Below are 19106 nucleotides of genomic sequence, written 5' to 3'. Positions count from 1 at the left end.
GACAATGTCAATATAATTTTATGTTAAACCCACTTCGTCTAACTAATGAAACAAAATATGTTAACAATTTCAAGGTATTAATAATTGATATTGTTCGTAACAATTCAAGACTCTAAAAATAGAAATGTCTACGGAGTCAGGTATCTATCATTACATTAATAGTCTTTCCAGAAACTCTAATAACCACCTTTCTTTAAGATTTTCACAGCAAAAAAATCAATTATGCTGTTTTTCTAAATCATTCAGCATTTTGAATTTAATCTAACTTTCTTTCAAATGACCTGTATAGTAAGGTGGCAGTTCATTAGGTACAGTAAGTGTTTCTTAATTAAGTCTGTCAATGCTCCGTCAAATCAATGCTGACTTAACAAACACTAACCTTAACTTAACTTAGAGGTAGTAATTATGTTTTGAATCAATGTGAACTTCAAAAGAATACAGTGAACACTGCAATGATGTTCACTTATATAATACAGTAAACACTGTTATGGTGTTCACTTATTATAAAGAATATAGTAAACACTGGTGGTGTTCACTTATCAAAATGAGAACAGTGAACACCACAATGGTGTTCACTTATTATTAAGAATACAGTAAACACTGTAATAATGTTCACTTGCTATAATGACAGAAATATTAATACACATAGAGGATATAGTACAAAGAGGCTGCATCTCTTGAGCCCTCTGATTATTATGCAATAAATATATATTTGTACTGTTTTATTAATAATTCTATGTTGCCATTAAAGAAGAATTTCCTCTTTGTCAATAAAATACAAAATCTTCAACTTTCTGTTGCTGTTGTTTTTTTAAATACTTCCATTTATCATAAATTTTCAAAAACACATCTTTCAATATTTTTTAAGATCCTATTGCTTCAAACACTGTTTTAATTCAGCAAGATTTTAACTCCAAAGCCATAAATCATTCTTTTTTAACATTTTTCATTTCGAAACTTTCCCACTGTATGAAACCTAATGCAACATCACAGCTCCATCAAACAATATAACTTTCAAATGAAAAAAACATTTCCTATTTTCTATGCATAATCAATCCTCATTGATCGAAAGTGAGACAATTCCAGGTAATCCTCGGGGAGAGAGAGACAGAGATTGTCACATCCTACAGTTACCTTTCAAAATTTCCTATACACTCTACATTTATCTTAAACCTTGTAGGTTGCTATAACTCTGATTATGTCGAATTTTCAAACAGCATCCTTCAAAGGGAATCAAAAATATAAAATACAAAAATATAAAGTTAAAAATACCATCTTCATTAAAGGAAATTATGTCAAAGACTATTCCCACCAAGGCATAATCCATCTCAATTTATCGATCATATAGTGATTTTACACAGTGCCATTGTGACCTAGACCTTCAACCTAATGACCTCAAAATGGCTTGAGTCATCTATTGGCCAGGGACAATGTCCCTACCAAGTTACTTAAACCATATTTTTTTTTAAGTTAATGATTGGACACTACATTAACATTGATCTACAGACCTACCAAATCATAATAATCACATGCTCCTACTGGAGGGGGCTTGAGGCATAGACATCTAAATTATTCAATACATTTCATCATTTCCATTTATTTGTAAGTGAATTTTAATGTTAGTTTTGATGACATAATAATGTGTTCTGCTTCTGAGTTTAATTCAACTAGAATCAAAATTGTTTAAAAGATAAAGTTTTCAATATTCTAAATGGTGTAACAGAAATTTTGAGCAGTACTGTAAATTGGAAAGCAGCCTGCAATATTCATCAGACTGCACCTTGATATTTACAGTGAAACAGCATAATACTGCAATGAGGAGAACTCTGTAGATACAACATGACAACTGTTGGAAGAATAAATTTTCTCTGCCAACATTCTACATCAACACCAGCAAACCAGAGAAAGATTTCTTGTCAACATATAAGCAACCTACTTCTACTACAGTTATCTGTCCATACAATTACTGAACATTTATCTTTACAACACCAGCATATGTAAAGCAGAGATATAATACTTCCAGTTGTACAACTTGATATTCCTAACAGATCTTTATCTTTTGGGTTTTTACATAATTGTTACATGAAAAAATATGTATGAATCTTTATCACACTAGTAACATAGCTTTTGTAAAAATTAACTTGCCATGTGACAAATGTTGTGTTATTTGTTAATTCACAAATTGCATATCATGTTATTACGATACTAAAAGAAAGCAGACACCTGCCTAGTTCCTGGTCAGATTATAAAGATGTGCAGACTGGATCTAAAAACTGGTGATTTTTTTTTCCAGTTTTTTTTCTTTTTACTATTATTTTTTTATTTATTTAAGTCGCACTAACACTGTTTAATGTTATATGGCAACTTTCCAGCTTTAATGATGGAAGAAGACCTTGAGTGCCTGAGACATTTTTGGGACATAAGCAGGAACCCAAGTAGAACCACCTACCTTCTTTTAGCTTGAATGCTTCTTCACATATGAAAATTCAAAGTCCATAGTGTCATTACAAACAAACATGGGTAATGAACAAGTGGTTTGAGGTGAGTGACTTTACCCCATCGGTCACTGGAGCCTATATACTGGTGGCAATGAGAGGTCATTATCATCATTGGTTATCAACAAGCTTCTGTAAAACTGAAGTTTTCTCTCTCAGTTGTGAAAATTGATATCTGTTGTTTCAGATTCTACATAATTATTATATATGATTTATGATACACCAGACATCATAATTGTTATTCTGCATAAATTGCAAAAAAATGGATAAAATACATCATGTATCAAAACCATTTTGAAATTCTGATTTTGTAAACTCACAGAAAACATTATCATAATAATTAATCATCATTGTTCCCAATAAATGTTCTACTGAGGTAAATATTTAAAAACAAGAGGGCCATGATGGCCCTGGATCGCTCACCTGACACAACCGCGTCCAAGCAATGTCTTAAACAAGCATCATGGCCAAGTTTGATGACAACTGAGTCACACATGTGACCTCTAGCGTGTTATAAAGATTTTTTCATATTTGGGCAATGTGACCTAATTTTTGACCGGACACTACCCATATTAAAACTTGACCTAGAAATCATCAGAACAACGTTCCTGACCAATTTCCAAGAAATTTGGATCAAAACTGCAGCCACTAGAGTGTTAAAAAGATTTTTCTATTTTTAGCTCCTGTGACCTAGTTTTTAACCGGACATGACCAATCTTAGCACTTGACCCAGAAATCATCAAAACAACTTTCCTGACAAATTTCCAGAATATTTGAATCAAAACTGCAGCCACTATAGTGTAAACAAGCTTTTTCTATTTTTAGCTCCTGTGACCTAGTTTTTGACATGAGATGACCCATCTTCGAACTTGACCCAGAAATCATCAAAACAACCTTCCTGACAAATTTCCAGAATATTTGAATCAATACTGCAGCCCCTAGAGTGTTAACAAGCTTTTTCTATTTTTAGCCCCTGTGACCTAGTTTTTGACCGAAGATGACTAATCTTCAAACTTGACTTAGATATCATCAAAACAACCTTCTTGACAAATTTCCAGAATATTTAGATGCAAACTGCAGCCTCTAGAGTGTTAACAAGCTTTTTTTTTTTAGCTCCTGTGACCTAGTTTTTGACCGGAGATGACCCATCTTTGAACTTGACCTAGAAATCATCAAAACAACCTTCCTGAAAAATTTCCAGAATGTCTGGATGAAAACTGCAACCATTAGAGTGTTAACAAGCTTTTTATATTTTTAGCTCCTGTGACCTAGTTTTTGACTGGAGATATCCCATCTTCAAACTTGACCTAGAAATCATCAAAACAACCCTTCTGACAAATTTCCAAAATATTTGGATGAAAACTGCAGCCCCTAGAGTGTTAACAACCTTTTTCTATTTTTAGCTCCTGTGACCTAGTTTTTGAAATGAGATGACCCATCTTCAAACTTGACTTAGATATCATCAAAACAACATTCTTGACAAATTTCCAGAATATTTAGATGAAAACTGCAGCCACTAGAGTGTTAACAAGCTTTTTCTATTTTTAGCTCCTGTGACCTAGTTTTTGACCGGACATGACCCATCTTCAAACTTGACCTAGAAATCATCAAAACAACCTTCCTGACAAATTTCCAGAATATTTGGATGAAAACTGCAGCCTCTAGAGTGTTAACAAGCTTTTTCTATTTTTAGCTCCTGTGACCTAGTTTTTGACCGGAGATGACCCATCTTTGAACTTGACCTAGAAATCATCAAAACAACTTTCCTGACAAATTTCCAGAATATTTGGATGAAAACTGCAGCCACTAGAGTGTTAACAAGCTTTTTCTATTTTTAGCTCCTGTGACCTAGTTTTTGACCGGAGATGACCCATCTTCAAACTTGACCTAGATATCATCAAAACAACCTTCCTGACAAATTTCCAGAATATTTGGATGAAAACTGCAGCCACTAGAGTGTTAACAAGCTTTTTCTATTTTTAGCTCCTGTGACCTAGTTTTTGACCGGAGATAGCCCATCTTTGAACTTGACCTAGATATCATTAAAACAACCTTCCTGACAAATTTCCAGAATATTTGGATGAAAACTGCAGCCTCTAGAGTGTTAACAAGCTTTTTCTATTTTTAGCTCCTGTGACCTAGTTTTTGACCCGAGATAACCCATCTTCGAACTCGATCTGTATTTCATTGAGACAAACATTCTGACAAAGTTTGATGATGATCCAATCAAAACTGTGACTGCTAGACTGTTAACAACCCAATTGTTGACGACGCACGACGCCGGACATAGCCCCATCACTATACCTCACCTTGACCACTTCGTGGTCAGGTGAGCGTGGTCAGGTGAGCTAAAAACTGTGAAAACCTTCAAGAAGTAATTCAATGTCAATTTATAAGCTATGACTACTCTGTCAAGATATCAATCAAGTCTTCAAAATTGTACAGTAAGGATACACTATTCAAATGGTGAAGAGTTAGACTGTTCCACCTAACTGACATACCAGAATCAGATATTTATTGATATCAATTAAGCTTCCAAAAACATTAAGAATGACTTTCCTGAAGATTTTTCTTGTACTGTACTGTTAGCTCAATGAAGCGTTGGACTGTGAATCAGGCGATCACCTGGGTTAAAATCCAAGACAGTGCAGGTCACTTTCGTTGTGATTGATCATGAAATCCTTTTTATGGTCATTGGTACTGTACCTCTGCTCTGGTATGTACAAAAGTGAGCAGTTCCTTGTGAAAGTGAAGGCAACTAGTACTGCTTGACAGCATGCCCAGGAACAATGCAGTGGCTGAACTGAAAACTACCAACCACCACTATCAAGAAATCACCCAGAAATTGCCTGCAGGATTATGAGTGGTGACTGAACCAAGTAGTTTTTGTTAAATTCATACTTAAAATACCATGCCATGGTATTGCATGTAGATAGCTCAGCTGGTAGAGTCAAGGTAAAGTATTCTTGAGAGTCTTTGGTTTAAATCACGCTCAGGCTACGACTTGTTTTTTCCCCTTATGACACTTTATACAATGAATGCTGCTATTTTTGTGTTATAAGAGGGAAAGAGTTCATAGTTATTGTTCCTTTTATGTTTCTTTTTATTAGTGTGTAGACTCCTTATCATGAGTTTCTGTTTCATTGACTTTTATTTCTCTATCACCATAAAGCAACTTAAAGATCCCTATAGCTTAAAAAAATGCCGTAATTTTTTATTTCTCCATAGCTTATCTGTAACAGTTTACAAATGTTTGTCATTGGCCTTATAGCTGAACCATATTTTGCTCTTCTTTTACTTTTTGACCATTTAAGTACATGAACAGTTATAGTGATGGAAGACAATTATCACTTTGTCCATGTTTTGCTACTTATGTACTTTTATGAGAAATTATTTCACATTCAAGGAAGCTTTCATCACATGATTAACATCTAACATGCTCTAAATTCATCCTTCCATCATTATAAAACACAGACTTGCCTTTTTACAGAGGATTTCAAAAGCTTAATACTCTGATGCCTGTAACAATACCATCGTATAAATACATATATATATAGAGTTTAGCTAAATACAAGGTAATGTAATGACAAATGGACTTAAATGACAAGTTTAGCATAGCACAAAACTTTACAGATGTCAAAACTAAAAAGAATTTTAAACAGGAATCAAAATAAAATAAAATGATGAATTTTGAACAGGACTGAAATGATAATTTTTGTACAGGACTGAAATTATGAAATTTATGCAAGACAATATTGTCAGCTAAAACCTAACTGTACATCATAGGCAAGCAAAACAAACCTAACTCATCATAAAATTAAGAAATATTTCCAACCATTTATATTGTGGAACATCTGTCAAATATACTTGCAAACAGTTGGTAACACAATTTCAACTGTTAACCTGCTTCAAAAACCGAAGTGATTAACCTTTGCTACCACTTCCTGCTCACGGCTGTTGGTTCGAATCCCAACAGGAACTTTGGATTCTTTCACATGGGGAAGCAATCCATAATGCTGAGCTAGCTTATGGAACATGGGTGATTCTACTCGGGTGCCTGTTCATGCCTGAAATGTTGCACAGAAGAACACACAAGATCTTCCTTCACTAGTAAAGCTGGAAAGTTGCCATATGACATATACTGTGTTGGTGCGATGAAAAAAAACCAACAGAGCTGGTCTGTGCTGGCTGACCAAGATTTATCCTGTTGGTAGCTCAAATTTTATATTTTGTATTTAAATATTAAACTTAAAATGTTACAAAAACAAAGAAGGTAAAATCCATTACACAAATTCAGGAGGGTAAAGATTTTATAATTACGATATGATAAAAAGGAACTTTGATAGAATTAAAAGTCAAATTAGTCTCATTCTTTCTTCATATTTAATTCCCATGAGTTTGTATATTATCCAATTGTATCAAAATGAAGACATTCATATATAGAAGGAAAATCACAGACTTCAAGTCTCTATAGATTTCTAAACCTCATTAAATTCAGTCAATGATGGCATAAGATTGTGAAAAAACAGGTCTTTCAGTTTCCTTGATAAAAGAATATAATTTGATTTAACATACACTAGGCATGACTGTGACCTTTTTAAAATAACTGCTCTGGTATCAAAGGAAAATATTCTTTGATCCAATATCACAAAAAAATTCTACAGGATCAAAATTTAATTAAGAATTTGAAAACAGAAAATGCTACAGGATTTTAAATTGATGATGGAAATATAATATAAAGATGGATAATAAAGGTCAAGGTTTCCAAGTCACAGGAACTTAAATGCACACAAGGAAACAGACTGAACAATTCCCTTATTTCCTCCAAGCAAAATCCATGGCAATTTTTTCATAAAATGCTACCCTGCACCCTGATGAAAATATTACAAAGAAGAGCAACATTTAACAGTACAGTATGACAAAAAATCATCACAAAACATTTTAACAACTGATTTAAAAATGTAGCTAATCTGGCCCAGAGTCTCTGCTACAAGGGGAAGATGAAACTCAGATCCTGGATTGGCAACAAATATCAAAACAGTCAGCAATAAAACAATTGTAAGCACTTTTACAAACAAAAGATAGAAACGGCAGCATTTGATTGAGAACATACATGTTGTATTCCAGATTAAATTCTTCTAATCAATACCTCCAGTTTCCTGCTTATGCTTCATTCAATTTAAGTCTGTTCTGCTTGTTCCAAAAATAAAATGGTGACCTTTCTCATTGTCATCTATAAGGTGGCATTTCCTGTCTCTATCATCAATTATTATCTTCATTTTCTTGTATTATTATTAAGTTATATTTCTATTTTATCAAAACAAACTTAAAAAATTTAAAACATATTAGCAGGAAGTTTTGTGTTAAAAACAAATTGCTCTCTGTTAAAATGAGACTATGATGACTTAAAACAGAATCAATGTAATTTTAAGATGTGTCTCAAAACCAGGTGTATTAAATTCCCAGCTCTTATATTCTGCATGTCCCTTAGTAAACAAAATAAATGAAAAGCTGACACACCTTTTACAGATTTTTTTTTCTCATACACACATGACATGTATAAGAAAGAATGAAATAAATGCAACATAGCATAAAATTAACAAGACTAATTGTTGGAAAGAATGACATGATCAACAATTTTCTCAGTCATAACAATAATGTTAAAGGTAACCATGGTCTCTCGAGAACACAGATATTCGATGACCCTTCTTGCATTGTTTCACTTAACCTCATACTTTGATATTTAAAACACTATTGCCCAAGAGAAAAGGAAAGTAATAGAAAAACTTGTAAAGAGATATACATTTTCTAATAAAGAGTTATTTTAATTGTTTTTCTGTTGACACCAAAGGATATACTGAAAAAGTTATTAAAATAATTCTACCGCTGACCTTTAATTTTCACAATAGATGTCAGATGTGATCAGTCATTATAAATGATGTTGTTACAAGATTTTGTCATGAAAATCCTGGAGCTGAATAAGTATATTAAAACAGTTAGCTAAGAGTAGTAGATCTCCACATACAAAGAGCAACAATTTCAGGTACTCATTGATGAATAGAATTCCATGATGTATTAATTTGACAGGTAGACAATTATTGACATGTAAAATCAAGAGTTATGGAACATTTCATGTACATGAGAATGTTTTGTGTAGTGTTTTCACAAAAATTTACCAAATGTTGACTTGGTCTAATTAGAGCCCCTGTCACCAAGGGCTGTGAAAGCGTAAAAGGATCACCGAATGAATGCCTTGGTTATCCACAGGGCTAGACAGAGATTGTGTGGTGTCTCTACCACAATTAAACTGTGTGTGTACAGCGCTTTTACAATTTCAGAGCAGTGTGAGCGCCATTAAAGCGCAAATAGTGCAGTAGAAGTGCAATCCAAACGAAGGCAATCACCAAGTAAAGCACAGTAACAACGCATTACAACACCATGGAAGCTCCGTAGCAATGCCATGATTGCTGTGAGGACTCCGTGAAGTCTCAATGTCATCAAAATTTCAGATTTTTCTTGCGATCTCATTGTGCTTTGTTAAATTTAACAACGCCATGCAAGCGCAGTCTAAGTGTGAAAGGGCCTGAACTTAAATGTAACTTTACAAATGTTTTAATCTCTTGTGAAAAATGAACATAACAACAATTTATCACAACTCTGTTTGATTTGTTCATCAAATATAAAAGACTCATCAAAGAGTGATCATAATGTCCTGCTGTTCATACCTGAATATATATAATAATTCATATTTTTTGCAAAGATATGGCAATACAATCCATCCAAGGATTCGTTATAAAACTACAAATAGGACTACAAATAGAGCTACCAAAAGAACTACAAATATTTTAAATATGGAATCTTTGTTGTTTTTTACACTGTTAATATGTAGATACATTAAAAAACCTGACTTTGACACGGACTTGTTGATCGATTTCTATAAATGATTAGGTAATGATGAGATAAGCTCTTTTAATCAACTAATGCATGTGTCAATCAATCTACTTGTCCTCATCTAATTGGATCGAAAGGCTCGTGCGTTTTGTTCCTTGCAATCTGTCCAAATGTTTTCACTGGTTCAATATCAATTTGTCGATGAAATAACTGATGTTGTGAAACTTCCAAATGGCAAAGTTACTGAGTGTGTCTCCGTTACAATTTTTGCTATATTCTAGATATATACGGTAATACTGTTATATTCAAATGTTGACTTTGGAGGCCTTTTTAATACTCAAGGTCAATATTTCTTTCAAAGTCCAATTTCTTATTTTGAAAACATAATCTGTACTGTGGTGTTTTCCACAATACCTCAAATGAATGAGTGATAAGATACTTTCAACCTAAAATAAGTACGGTAATAAAGCAAGAAATTGTTGCCTGTCCAAAATGTGTTAAAAAAGAAATTTAAGTTCCCCTTTAAAATATCAAAGCAATATTACAAAGTATGAAAAAGGCAGGTCTCATCAAAAGGTATGTTGTGACCAAGAATAAAGTGCTTCTAACTTATTTGAATAAAGATGTTGTAGTCAACTTTCAATTTGTATTCAGAGACAAATAGACACTTCATAGGTTTATCTAGCTTTATTGGTGAATAAAACTCAGCAGCCCCTTGAGGCATCACCAACAGGCACTCAAGCAGAACTACCAAGTAAAGTTACCAGCTAAAACTACCAACTTTCAAAATGTACTTTTTGACAGCTTTTTTTGCAAGGGATACTTAAGCACAGAGCATTTGATTTTCATTACATACACTGAGGTACCCTTCCTTCTCAGACAAGGAGTGTTGTTATTTGTATTATGAAGGTAGCTGTTTCATTGAGAAACAAGATTACATTAGATGACATACCAGGAGAATAAACTTAATGACTGGCATCGAGAGAAATTTTACTGTATATAGAAATGAAACCATTTAAATGACAATATACTTTATTGAGAATATAAAACAAGATATAAACTGTTTTCTCTCAATGTCCTTAGACTTAGCAATATTTTGGTTCTGATTTCTAAAATATTGACTCGATCTTCAGTGAAGATTTGTCTAGACAAGTATTCTATTAATGTATTGCATTAAGTAACCTTTTAAACTGTATCTAGCATGTAAAAAAATAATGCATACATATGATACATGTATTTCCAGTAGGAAAAACTGCTAATATGGTCATAGTATTGTTAAGTTTTTATTTCCAATTAGGACTTAAAAAGACTGATCAAGGTCTTATAAAATATTTTTTTTGTAAATGCATTTACATGTTAAATTAAATTTAGTTATAAAAGTTCATACAAGTACAGTGTATTTGCATTATAACTTTGAAAAAAGTCTAAACAAATGTTCAAGGCCAGATTTTTTATTAAATCTGTATTAATAAAGAACAACCTTAAATAAGCCAAAACTGACTTAGAAATCAAGCAAAACGATTGAACTATAATGTTTACCCTTATAACAATACTTTTTGACTCAATTAAATATTAATATGTAAGAAAGGGTATAGTAAGGCATGGTTATAAATCAAGATTAATACAAGGGGTTGCCATGAGAACAAAGCCTATGACTTCCATTATTAACATATTAAATAGTGATGTACTTTTAAAAAATCGTTGTGAACAGTAGTCTTAGTGACCCCTTTACAGATATTTTCTATCATTTTCTTTCAAGATTATGCATTCTATTTTTTCTAGATTTAATCAATAATTTTTACTCTACTTTCTCAGCATTGAACACATATCTGTGTTTCTGGAAGAAAACTGCAGAAATGCAGGTATATCAAAGTTTTTTTAATACAGATTATTTCTTCAAGTTTTTGTCTTTAACAATGTGGTAACTGAAAATGATTTATTGGGCTGCTTCAAACCTTCTAGAATATAGGTGATTATGTTAAAATGCAATCAGTTTAGAGTTCAGGTTGTGATACTTAAATATCTGTGAGCATGGGGCCAAGCCAGCTTGCACAGTCAAATGCTGCAGTGTGACAAGGGCTCTAATATTCATTACCCTATTTTCATAATATGTTATTGAAATCCCTTATACTTTGAATGAACTTGCTGTTCCAAATTCAAAGCAGGCCCAATCCATTACAATAATGGGTTTAAACAGAACTGATTTATATAAACTCATATTTCCACCATCACCTTAGTAAATATAACATACAGTTTGTATAATATACACTTATGTTACAATACAATATATCAGACAGACTGGTTGGTATCAGAACAACAATCTCTGTATATGATCTAATTTCAGCAGACTGTGAAAACATGTGTCTCCATACAATATATCCTATATCAATACATGACATATATATGTATATGTCTATATTTTATGCTCAAAGTTTATATTAGTTCTTCATAATTAAAATATCAAAGTTTTTGCAAAAGTAAAAATATTTCCAATAATCAATTTCTGTCAATATTTTTTCGGCATGATCAAAGAATAAGTAGGTAAGCCAACATGCTGGCACCAATTTAAAACTCTCCTTGCCACCATTGTAAAGCATGACTGCAGCTACTTAATTCTAATATTTTGGCAATCAAAGCCCTGACATTTACTTGACATTACACAACATCATTAACAGTATCATCAAATGATGATAACAAATCAAAGCAAGTCATCAGTCTCATCTCTATTCTAAGGTAACAAAAATTGAGCAAATCTTAAAATGAAACTTTCATATGTTTAAGAAAACTTCCAAAGCTATGTGAGAGAATCTATGCAAGCTCTGGACATTTTAGACACCTGAAGGATACTTTTACTTTGCCTACAACTTTGAAACTTTTATAACTATGTAATATGTATACAATGAAACCAAATGACAGAGATAAAAAGCCATCTTACCTAAGTTAATTGAAGAGCGTCTCCTGCTTTTAGGTACCAACAACTTCAAGAAACTGCACATGTCATAGTTTTCCGATTGACTTGCACAATTCTCAGTTTATCATCCTCAACTGTACAAATAGGCCTCCCTTTTCATGTCATTCAATGTCCACCCCGATGGTGAGAAGTGAAAACTATTCACAACTAATATCCTTCATTTCATAAGAAGTTTTAGGTTGCACATATTCAAATTTAAGGAGCTTTTTTCATTTTAATTTTTTATCATTTTCATCAAAGCTCTCACCAAAAATAATGTCACACATTTTATTCACATAATTTTATCACAAAGGTACTAAGCAGAACATCTGCCAGTTACTGTCTTTCACTTTTAACAGTCTTCACAGAGAACAATATGTCACAATTTAAATTTATACTTTCTTTTCCAAGCATAATTCATTTGATTTCCTTTCGGTGCAAAACCTTTGTGGTATACAGTTGGCAATATTTACTCTTGTTTAACATATAATTTATATAAAATCATGCTAAAGGGTTTTCCAAGTTTGTCTAGCTTTTCTCCCTGCTGAGATTAAATAAATAGGTATAAATCTGATCTGTCTGTCTGTTCTTTTACATGATAAGAATGAATAATGTTGTAATATTTTTTATTCTCAAGTTTACCATACATTTATTACATCATTCTGCAATACTGCAAGTAAAGTGTTGCTAAAATTTCCAGATGTTTTCAAGATAAATTTATCATAAGAAATCATTTATACAAAATCCTATAAAATTAATATGGATTTATATCTAAAAATAGAAAAAAGAGATCAATTGAAAAATATGATTAGGCAGAATATATTGTGAAACTCTATTTATATTTTCAATAGTAAAATGAAGGCTAGACTTCTGATGTACAGCCTGACATATTTGCTCTATTAAAGTTGGGTGCTTAAAAATGTATTATTTGACACTGAAATCACTCAAAGTAAGAAGCTTGAAAGCTCAGGACACATCAATTTTCAAATTTTCAAAAATTCATAAAATCTTACAGAAGCAAATATTCTTATTAACTTAAAAAAAATGAATAATTGACAGATCCCCTCCCCCTTTCACAAACCTAATAGCAGAAATGCAGCTTGCAAAATTAACGAATTTCGCATGCATAGCATATCATAAAGTCCTCTTGGTATAACTGATGTAACATTTGCAGGTATGCAGCTTATACAGTATGATAAAACATTCACAGGTGTGCAGTATACTGTTAACAATCAATCTGCAATATGCAGTATTATTTTCTTCCATGATTTCTGTGCCAAAAGAATTGGTAAGTGCTGGTAGATAGAACTGAATTGACACTAATAAGCAGATGGAAAGACAAGATTAATGACATGAAATAGTCACTGGTATCAATATAAAGTGATAATTTCAAGAAATAAACCAGGTCACACAAAAAATTAAACTAAAATCAATAATTAATTTACAGTCAACTCATTAAAGGAACTCCACTGAGGCCCAAAGCAATAAAAGACAAAATTTGAAAATCCTTCAAATATCTAGAGCACATAAAAAGGAAAACAATTTGCAAAGGATAACAAAGAAATTTACTCAGAATTAAATTAAAAATTGATTTTTCATGTGTTTTGAGTGAAAAGCATTGCATGATGCTTTTCATTTTTTGGGTTGCTTCTTTCACAATAAAAATGATTATTCCGGATAAAAAAAACAGTGCGAGGGAATAAGCTGAAAATTTGCACACAAATTATTCACCCAGACTTACATCAAATGATACACAAATCTCAGAAAAACATGTCCAGTCCAGTCATGTCAAAAAACCTCAGTAGAGTCAGAGTCCCTTTAAGCAAATTAACTCTAAGTCAAACAGCGGCTGATTCCACCAATGCTACTAGTATAGACCAATATCAGCCAGCATATCATGGTCTCACTACTCAGTAAAGTAAATATTTTGAAAATTTCCCTGAAAATTTTCGATAATTTGTTCTGTAGCACTAAAAGTGAATTGATAATTGTTTTTAATAGTTTCAAGTGTTTTAACTAGCTTTTTATATTGTAGTTTAATTGAAATGTTGTCTAACATAATGAATGAAACATGCTATGTGAAACTGTTTTCTTATAAAATATGCATGGAGTCACTCATCCTATAATTCCTATGATGGTTAAAGTAACATCAATGTTTCAGACAATGAAGTCATTTTATAAACATTTATTTATGCAACTACCTTATCAATCAATGATCATTTAGTTTAGATTTAACTTAACCTTTACCCTACCTAAATATCTGAAATGAACTTGTCCATCTTTCAATCTGGACAAAACCATTTCTCATTTTTAGGGAAATATTCAAACCATTTACTAACTCAATAGTGAACACTGTGCAGATATTTTATCAGATGGCACAATTGGGTCGGCTAATCTTGATCTCAGAAGAATTTGTTGTTGACTGCAAGCTAAGGTTTAAGTAAATTTTCTCATATTTGTAACCAGGTTTATGAAATTAAAATGCTTACAAAGGAAAATTTTTAATGTGGGTGGTATGTTGGGCAAATCATAAATTATTGATGTTTGTTGTTTAGAAAATCTTTTTAACAAATAAAAGAACTGATATCATAAATTGTTAATAAGTATAAATCAGCAAGTATAGGACTTTGAAGAACTCTCCCAAAACTGAATTGTTAATCTTTTTAATTTTGAAAATACATGAAGACAGCTGCAGATACACAACCTTGTTTTTGCTTGATGTCAAAGTGTTTTTTGTTTAAATATCAGAAACATCACTTTACTAAATGTTATTATAGAATTAGTTTTTCTTCTACAATGCCTTCACAATAGCTTTTATGCAAAAGTGTTGAATAAAAATTTAAATTCTAAAATTTGCACTGTGACATGGAAAGATAGCTATTAAATTTTTTGGCAGAATTTTTTTTAAGTGTTTATTACAGTTTATATTTTGCATGAAGATGTAATTTAGAAGATTTAAGCATATTGTCATAGTAACAAATTCAATAAAAGCAATTATCTGTTTAATCTTCATTTATCTTCATGGCAAGTTTTAAAATCAATATGATATCAGTGCTTGTTTCTTTTAATCTAAGGTTGAAATTCTACAAACACTTGTGCAAAGACAAGGTGACTGCAAATATCAATGGGAAAATGCAAGTGTCCTATTTCACACATTATGCACAGCCTGCTTTCATAAAACCTGTTGACAATATTTCATTGGCAACAAACCTGTTGCCCCCACCCCCTTTGTAGGTTTCAAAAATAAAATATTATTAAAAAAATAAATAAATAAAAACACATTAACTGACAGACAGATTCATCTTATTCATGTGTTAGGAAACACAATGCATCGTATTACCATAAGTTTTCCTAGAAATATTGAACGTTTAAATTTTCACTCATTCAAAATGCCCTATAATCCATTTTTCAGTACACTTATTTCCACATGACAATCTATCCAGCGTTTGTCAACTAGCGTATTTGAAAACTCTCCACTAAACAATAACACAGCCCTGGCACAGTCCAAATAAAGGCTATAAAACACTGTTACAAGATACTAGGCCAAATATAGCTATCTTGCATGCTCCTCTGATTTCTAGTAGAAGACTAGCTGATTTCCAATACTCAATATTTCTCACAGTCACACGCCTATTCCGTTGCTACTAAGGCCTCTCATTGAATTTTGGACATGCTTTCATAACATACATTGCACGCTGACTTCCGAAAGCAAGTTTCAGGAAATGAAATGAATAGCAAGATTAACTCGCATATTTAAAAGCTCAACGTGAAACAAGCTATTGTCAATGCTAGATTACACATGTCAAGGTTCTGCTTAGCTTTTAGAATAATATTTCTTTATAAATAAGTATCCAATAAAATTTCAACTACCATAGTGTACTCAAATGTATCCACTAAGGTACAGGCATTTTCTTGCTTCAGTAATGAGTGCATATTTATTTCCCAAATTAAGATGTGGCGCTGGCATTGAAACATACACATATTATAACATAATACAGGGTGTCATGTGATCAAGGTCAAGGACGAATTCTGGACACCGCTATGTCCATTTAAAAAGTGTTCCCGTTTCACAAAATAAAAAATTCGAGTTTTACTTTTAAACACAAGAATTGCATCAGGTGCATATCACATGCTTCTTTATTTTTGTTGCTAAAAGGTGTTCTTTTTTTTAAGTTAAATATTTAAGGTAAGGAGCAGAGAGCTATCTATTCTGGCTACCATTCAGACTAAGAGACTACAGTTAGAGGTGGGAACTCAATGAATATGCTTGCAAAAGTAACCTTCATTCTAAGGATATTAGAAATATTAATAATTGCTGACTTCAGATGATATTTTGTAGACTTCAGCATATTTTCAACCTCCTATATAATAATGTAAAAGGCTATCATTACTTTAATATATTTAACTTACGTAGAGAATGAATGCCTGAAAATAAGCAACAGGTATTGGTTTTTAAGAAATGTCAGATCTCTAAATGTCAAGTTTATTTCAATTTTAATTCCTTGTCTTTACTTTTAAAAACTAATATATAAGATTTTATGACATGAAAAAACTTTCTCAAAATAGGCAATACGTTCTTTAGAATACCTGAGTTTCTTTCTATAATATTCTGTTCTAATAGTACACCATGTAGTGTTTGGAGGCTATTTCTAACTCTTCCATCATGGCAAAGTAAAATATGTAAAGTTAAATGACCAATTAATATGAAAGAAACAGCAATTTTTACTATGCGTTTTTGCAGACTAAATAATAATATGAAACTTTAGAGTCTGGCTGGGATGAAAGAGTGCTTATACTTTTCACCTGAAGTAGTGAGTACAAATCCCAACTAAAAGAGTTCTGCTTCACTGGAAAAACATCACACTATAGCTTTATTAACATGATAACCTATTCTCAACTTGTGTTAATGCTAAAACCAGAATGACCTTGTCCTAGAACAATTAGGAACTTAATAATATCAATAAATTAGTATTAGGCAAAACCTGGCTTGGGATCAAACATACCACCGGCTGCCAAACAAAGCATTTGCTCTTGCAGTTGTACAATCATATGTTTATTTATTTCATGAATTTATACCTCTCTAACTTATTTTCCATTGTTATTTTAAGATATTTTCAATGTCAAAATTTTCAAATCTTGCAGTCAACAGTTAACGAGATGTGCAGGCTTGCTAAGATAATGTGCAGGCTTGCTAAGATAAAACTACTCAGGCATGAAGACCTACCGTGTCAGCCTCTGACAGCATTCAGGGTGTCATATAGCATATCATTTACCAGGAAAAGATATTTTATCACCTTACGGCAGAAAGAAAGGAAGTTTACAAATCTTAGAAGTTTACAAACCCAGCTGAGCAGGAATGAAAAACCAAAAAATATCAAAACTGTGTGGGTAGTTTTCTAAAATTGTTCCAATATAATTATAACAATGAATATCTTTAAAATAGTCAATTTAATCTTATAAATATTACAATAAATCAATTTTTATGACACTTTGTACAGCGAGAAGGTAATGAATTGACTCACGCTTTTGCATACTGTTGAATTTATTATTAACAATTCATAAGCTGTCTACATGATAATAAGTCCCGGAGGAAAAGAACACGCTGCCTTTGACGTCATGAAATTTCAATTTCTGTCTGAAGTTTTGTCTCTATTGTCAAGAGTTTCGAGCGAAAGTATAATGACATTCATGTACATGTATATCCTTATATATTATAAAACTCACAAGAATATGCATGTTTTTAGCTTGAAACAAAATAACACTCAAAAGAATATGCATGAATATACCTTTACACAGAATAACACTCAAAAGAATATGCATGCATATTTGGGATTTTGTGCAGCTGTTTTGTAATTTATTTTTTCATCCCTGATTCACCAAGCCCTCAATAAGAACCTGAGGCAAGATGTGCTTTCCAAATGTCCCAGAAAACATAGCATGCCTAGGTTAGGTTTTAGACTTTGGATGGACAATCCCTTGGGTTTAGGAGTTTTAAGTTAACATGGACACAGCAAAAGTGATATGGTGGCTTTCAAGCTTGACTGGTGAAGGTACATCTACTAATGTCCTGCCATGCAATAATTACTTTAAACACAAATAGGTAACAGGGTACAACCCCTGTTAGCAATATGGGTAGCTTTCTTCACATAAAATAATTCTCGAGGGATTCAAATCCAAAGCTGCACTCAATGACCAAATGATTAAGAGAGATATTATACACTTTCCAACATAGACCATATCCTGGTTTATTTTTAAATGCTCTGGCTTGCAATATTGATTTGATCCAATTTCAAACAATTAAATTCCAATTAATAATTGCATGATTGCATGTGTCTTGATTAATGTTGCCAATTAAAGTATAAAATCAAACACTTGTGCAACACAATTCATTCATTTTCTACTCCAGTTGCAAGTGCAGTATAGATTTGGTGTCTCTAGATTTTAGAATGATTTAAATGCTTTTGTAATACTTTATATCATCAAACACTGGAATCAATTTAAAGAACAAAAGCTAATTCAAATCTTAAATCAATTCAACAATATTAACAACATTCAATCAAAACAGGAACTACATTGATATTGATTTATACCATATTTGAAACTAACTATGAGAAAGTAAAAAAAATTGTTTTCATTGCATTATATTAGAAGACTAAGCACTACCAACATCTTCAAGTTAATTTGAACTTTCAGTTGTGGTAATATTACCATAGTAACAATGTCTATACAGAAAGTGCAGAGAAAAACATTGATATCCTTCCACATCTTTA

At 32.1% G+C, this 19106-nt stretch overlaps 1 protein-coding gene across 4 annotated transcripts in view; it reads right to left on the bottom strand.

The window, feature by feature from the left end:
* The window catches only part of LOC132748811 (receptor-type tyrosine-protein phosphatase kappa-like), a 104695-nt gene that overhangs the window by 63547 nt on the left and 22042 nt on the right, over nucleotides 1-19106 (bottom strand). Inside the window, exons 1-2 of one of the 4 annotated variants that reach the window (XM_060738451.1) lie at nucleotides 15677-15905; nucleotides 12322-12880 (exon numbers count right to left, since the gene is read on the bottom strand). The exons of 2 other annotated variants lie outside the window; for them this stretch is intronic. In XM_060738451.1, the coding sequence (XP_060594434.1) occupies nucleotides 12322-12382 (61 nt within the window). In that variant the 5' untranslated portion in view covers nucleotides 12383-12880; nucleotides 15677-15905. Of the gene's footprint in view, nucleotides 1-12321; nucleotides 12881-15676; nucleotides 15906-19106 lie in introns of those variants that run through there. One more of the 4 variants, XM_060738452.1, reaches the window with a different exon arrangement.

This window comes from Ruditapes philippinarum, unplaced genomic scaffold (genome assembly GCF_026571515.1).
Source record: "Ruditapes philippinarum isolate M1 unplaced genomic scaffold, ASM2657151v2 ctg6651_1_1_1_1, whole genome shotgun sequence".
Classification (NCBI taxonomy): domain Eukaryota; kingdom Metazoa; phylum Mollusca; class Bivalvia; order Venerida; family Veneridae; genus Ruditapes; species Ruditapes philippinarum.
This window is presented reverse-complemented; position numbering and strand designations above follow the sequence as displayed.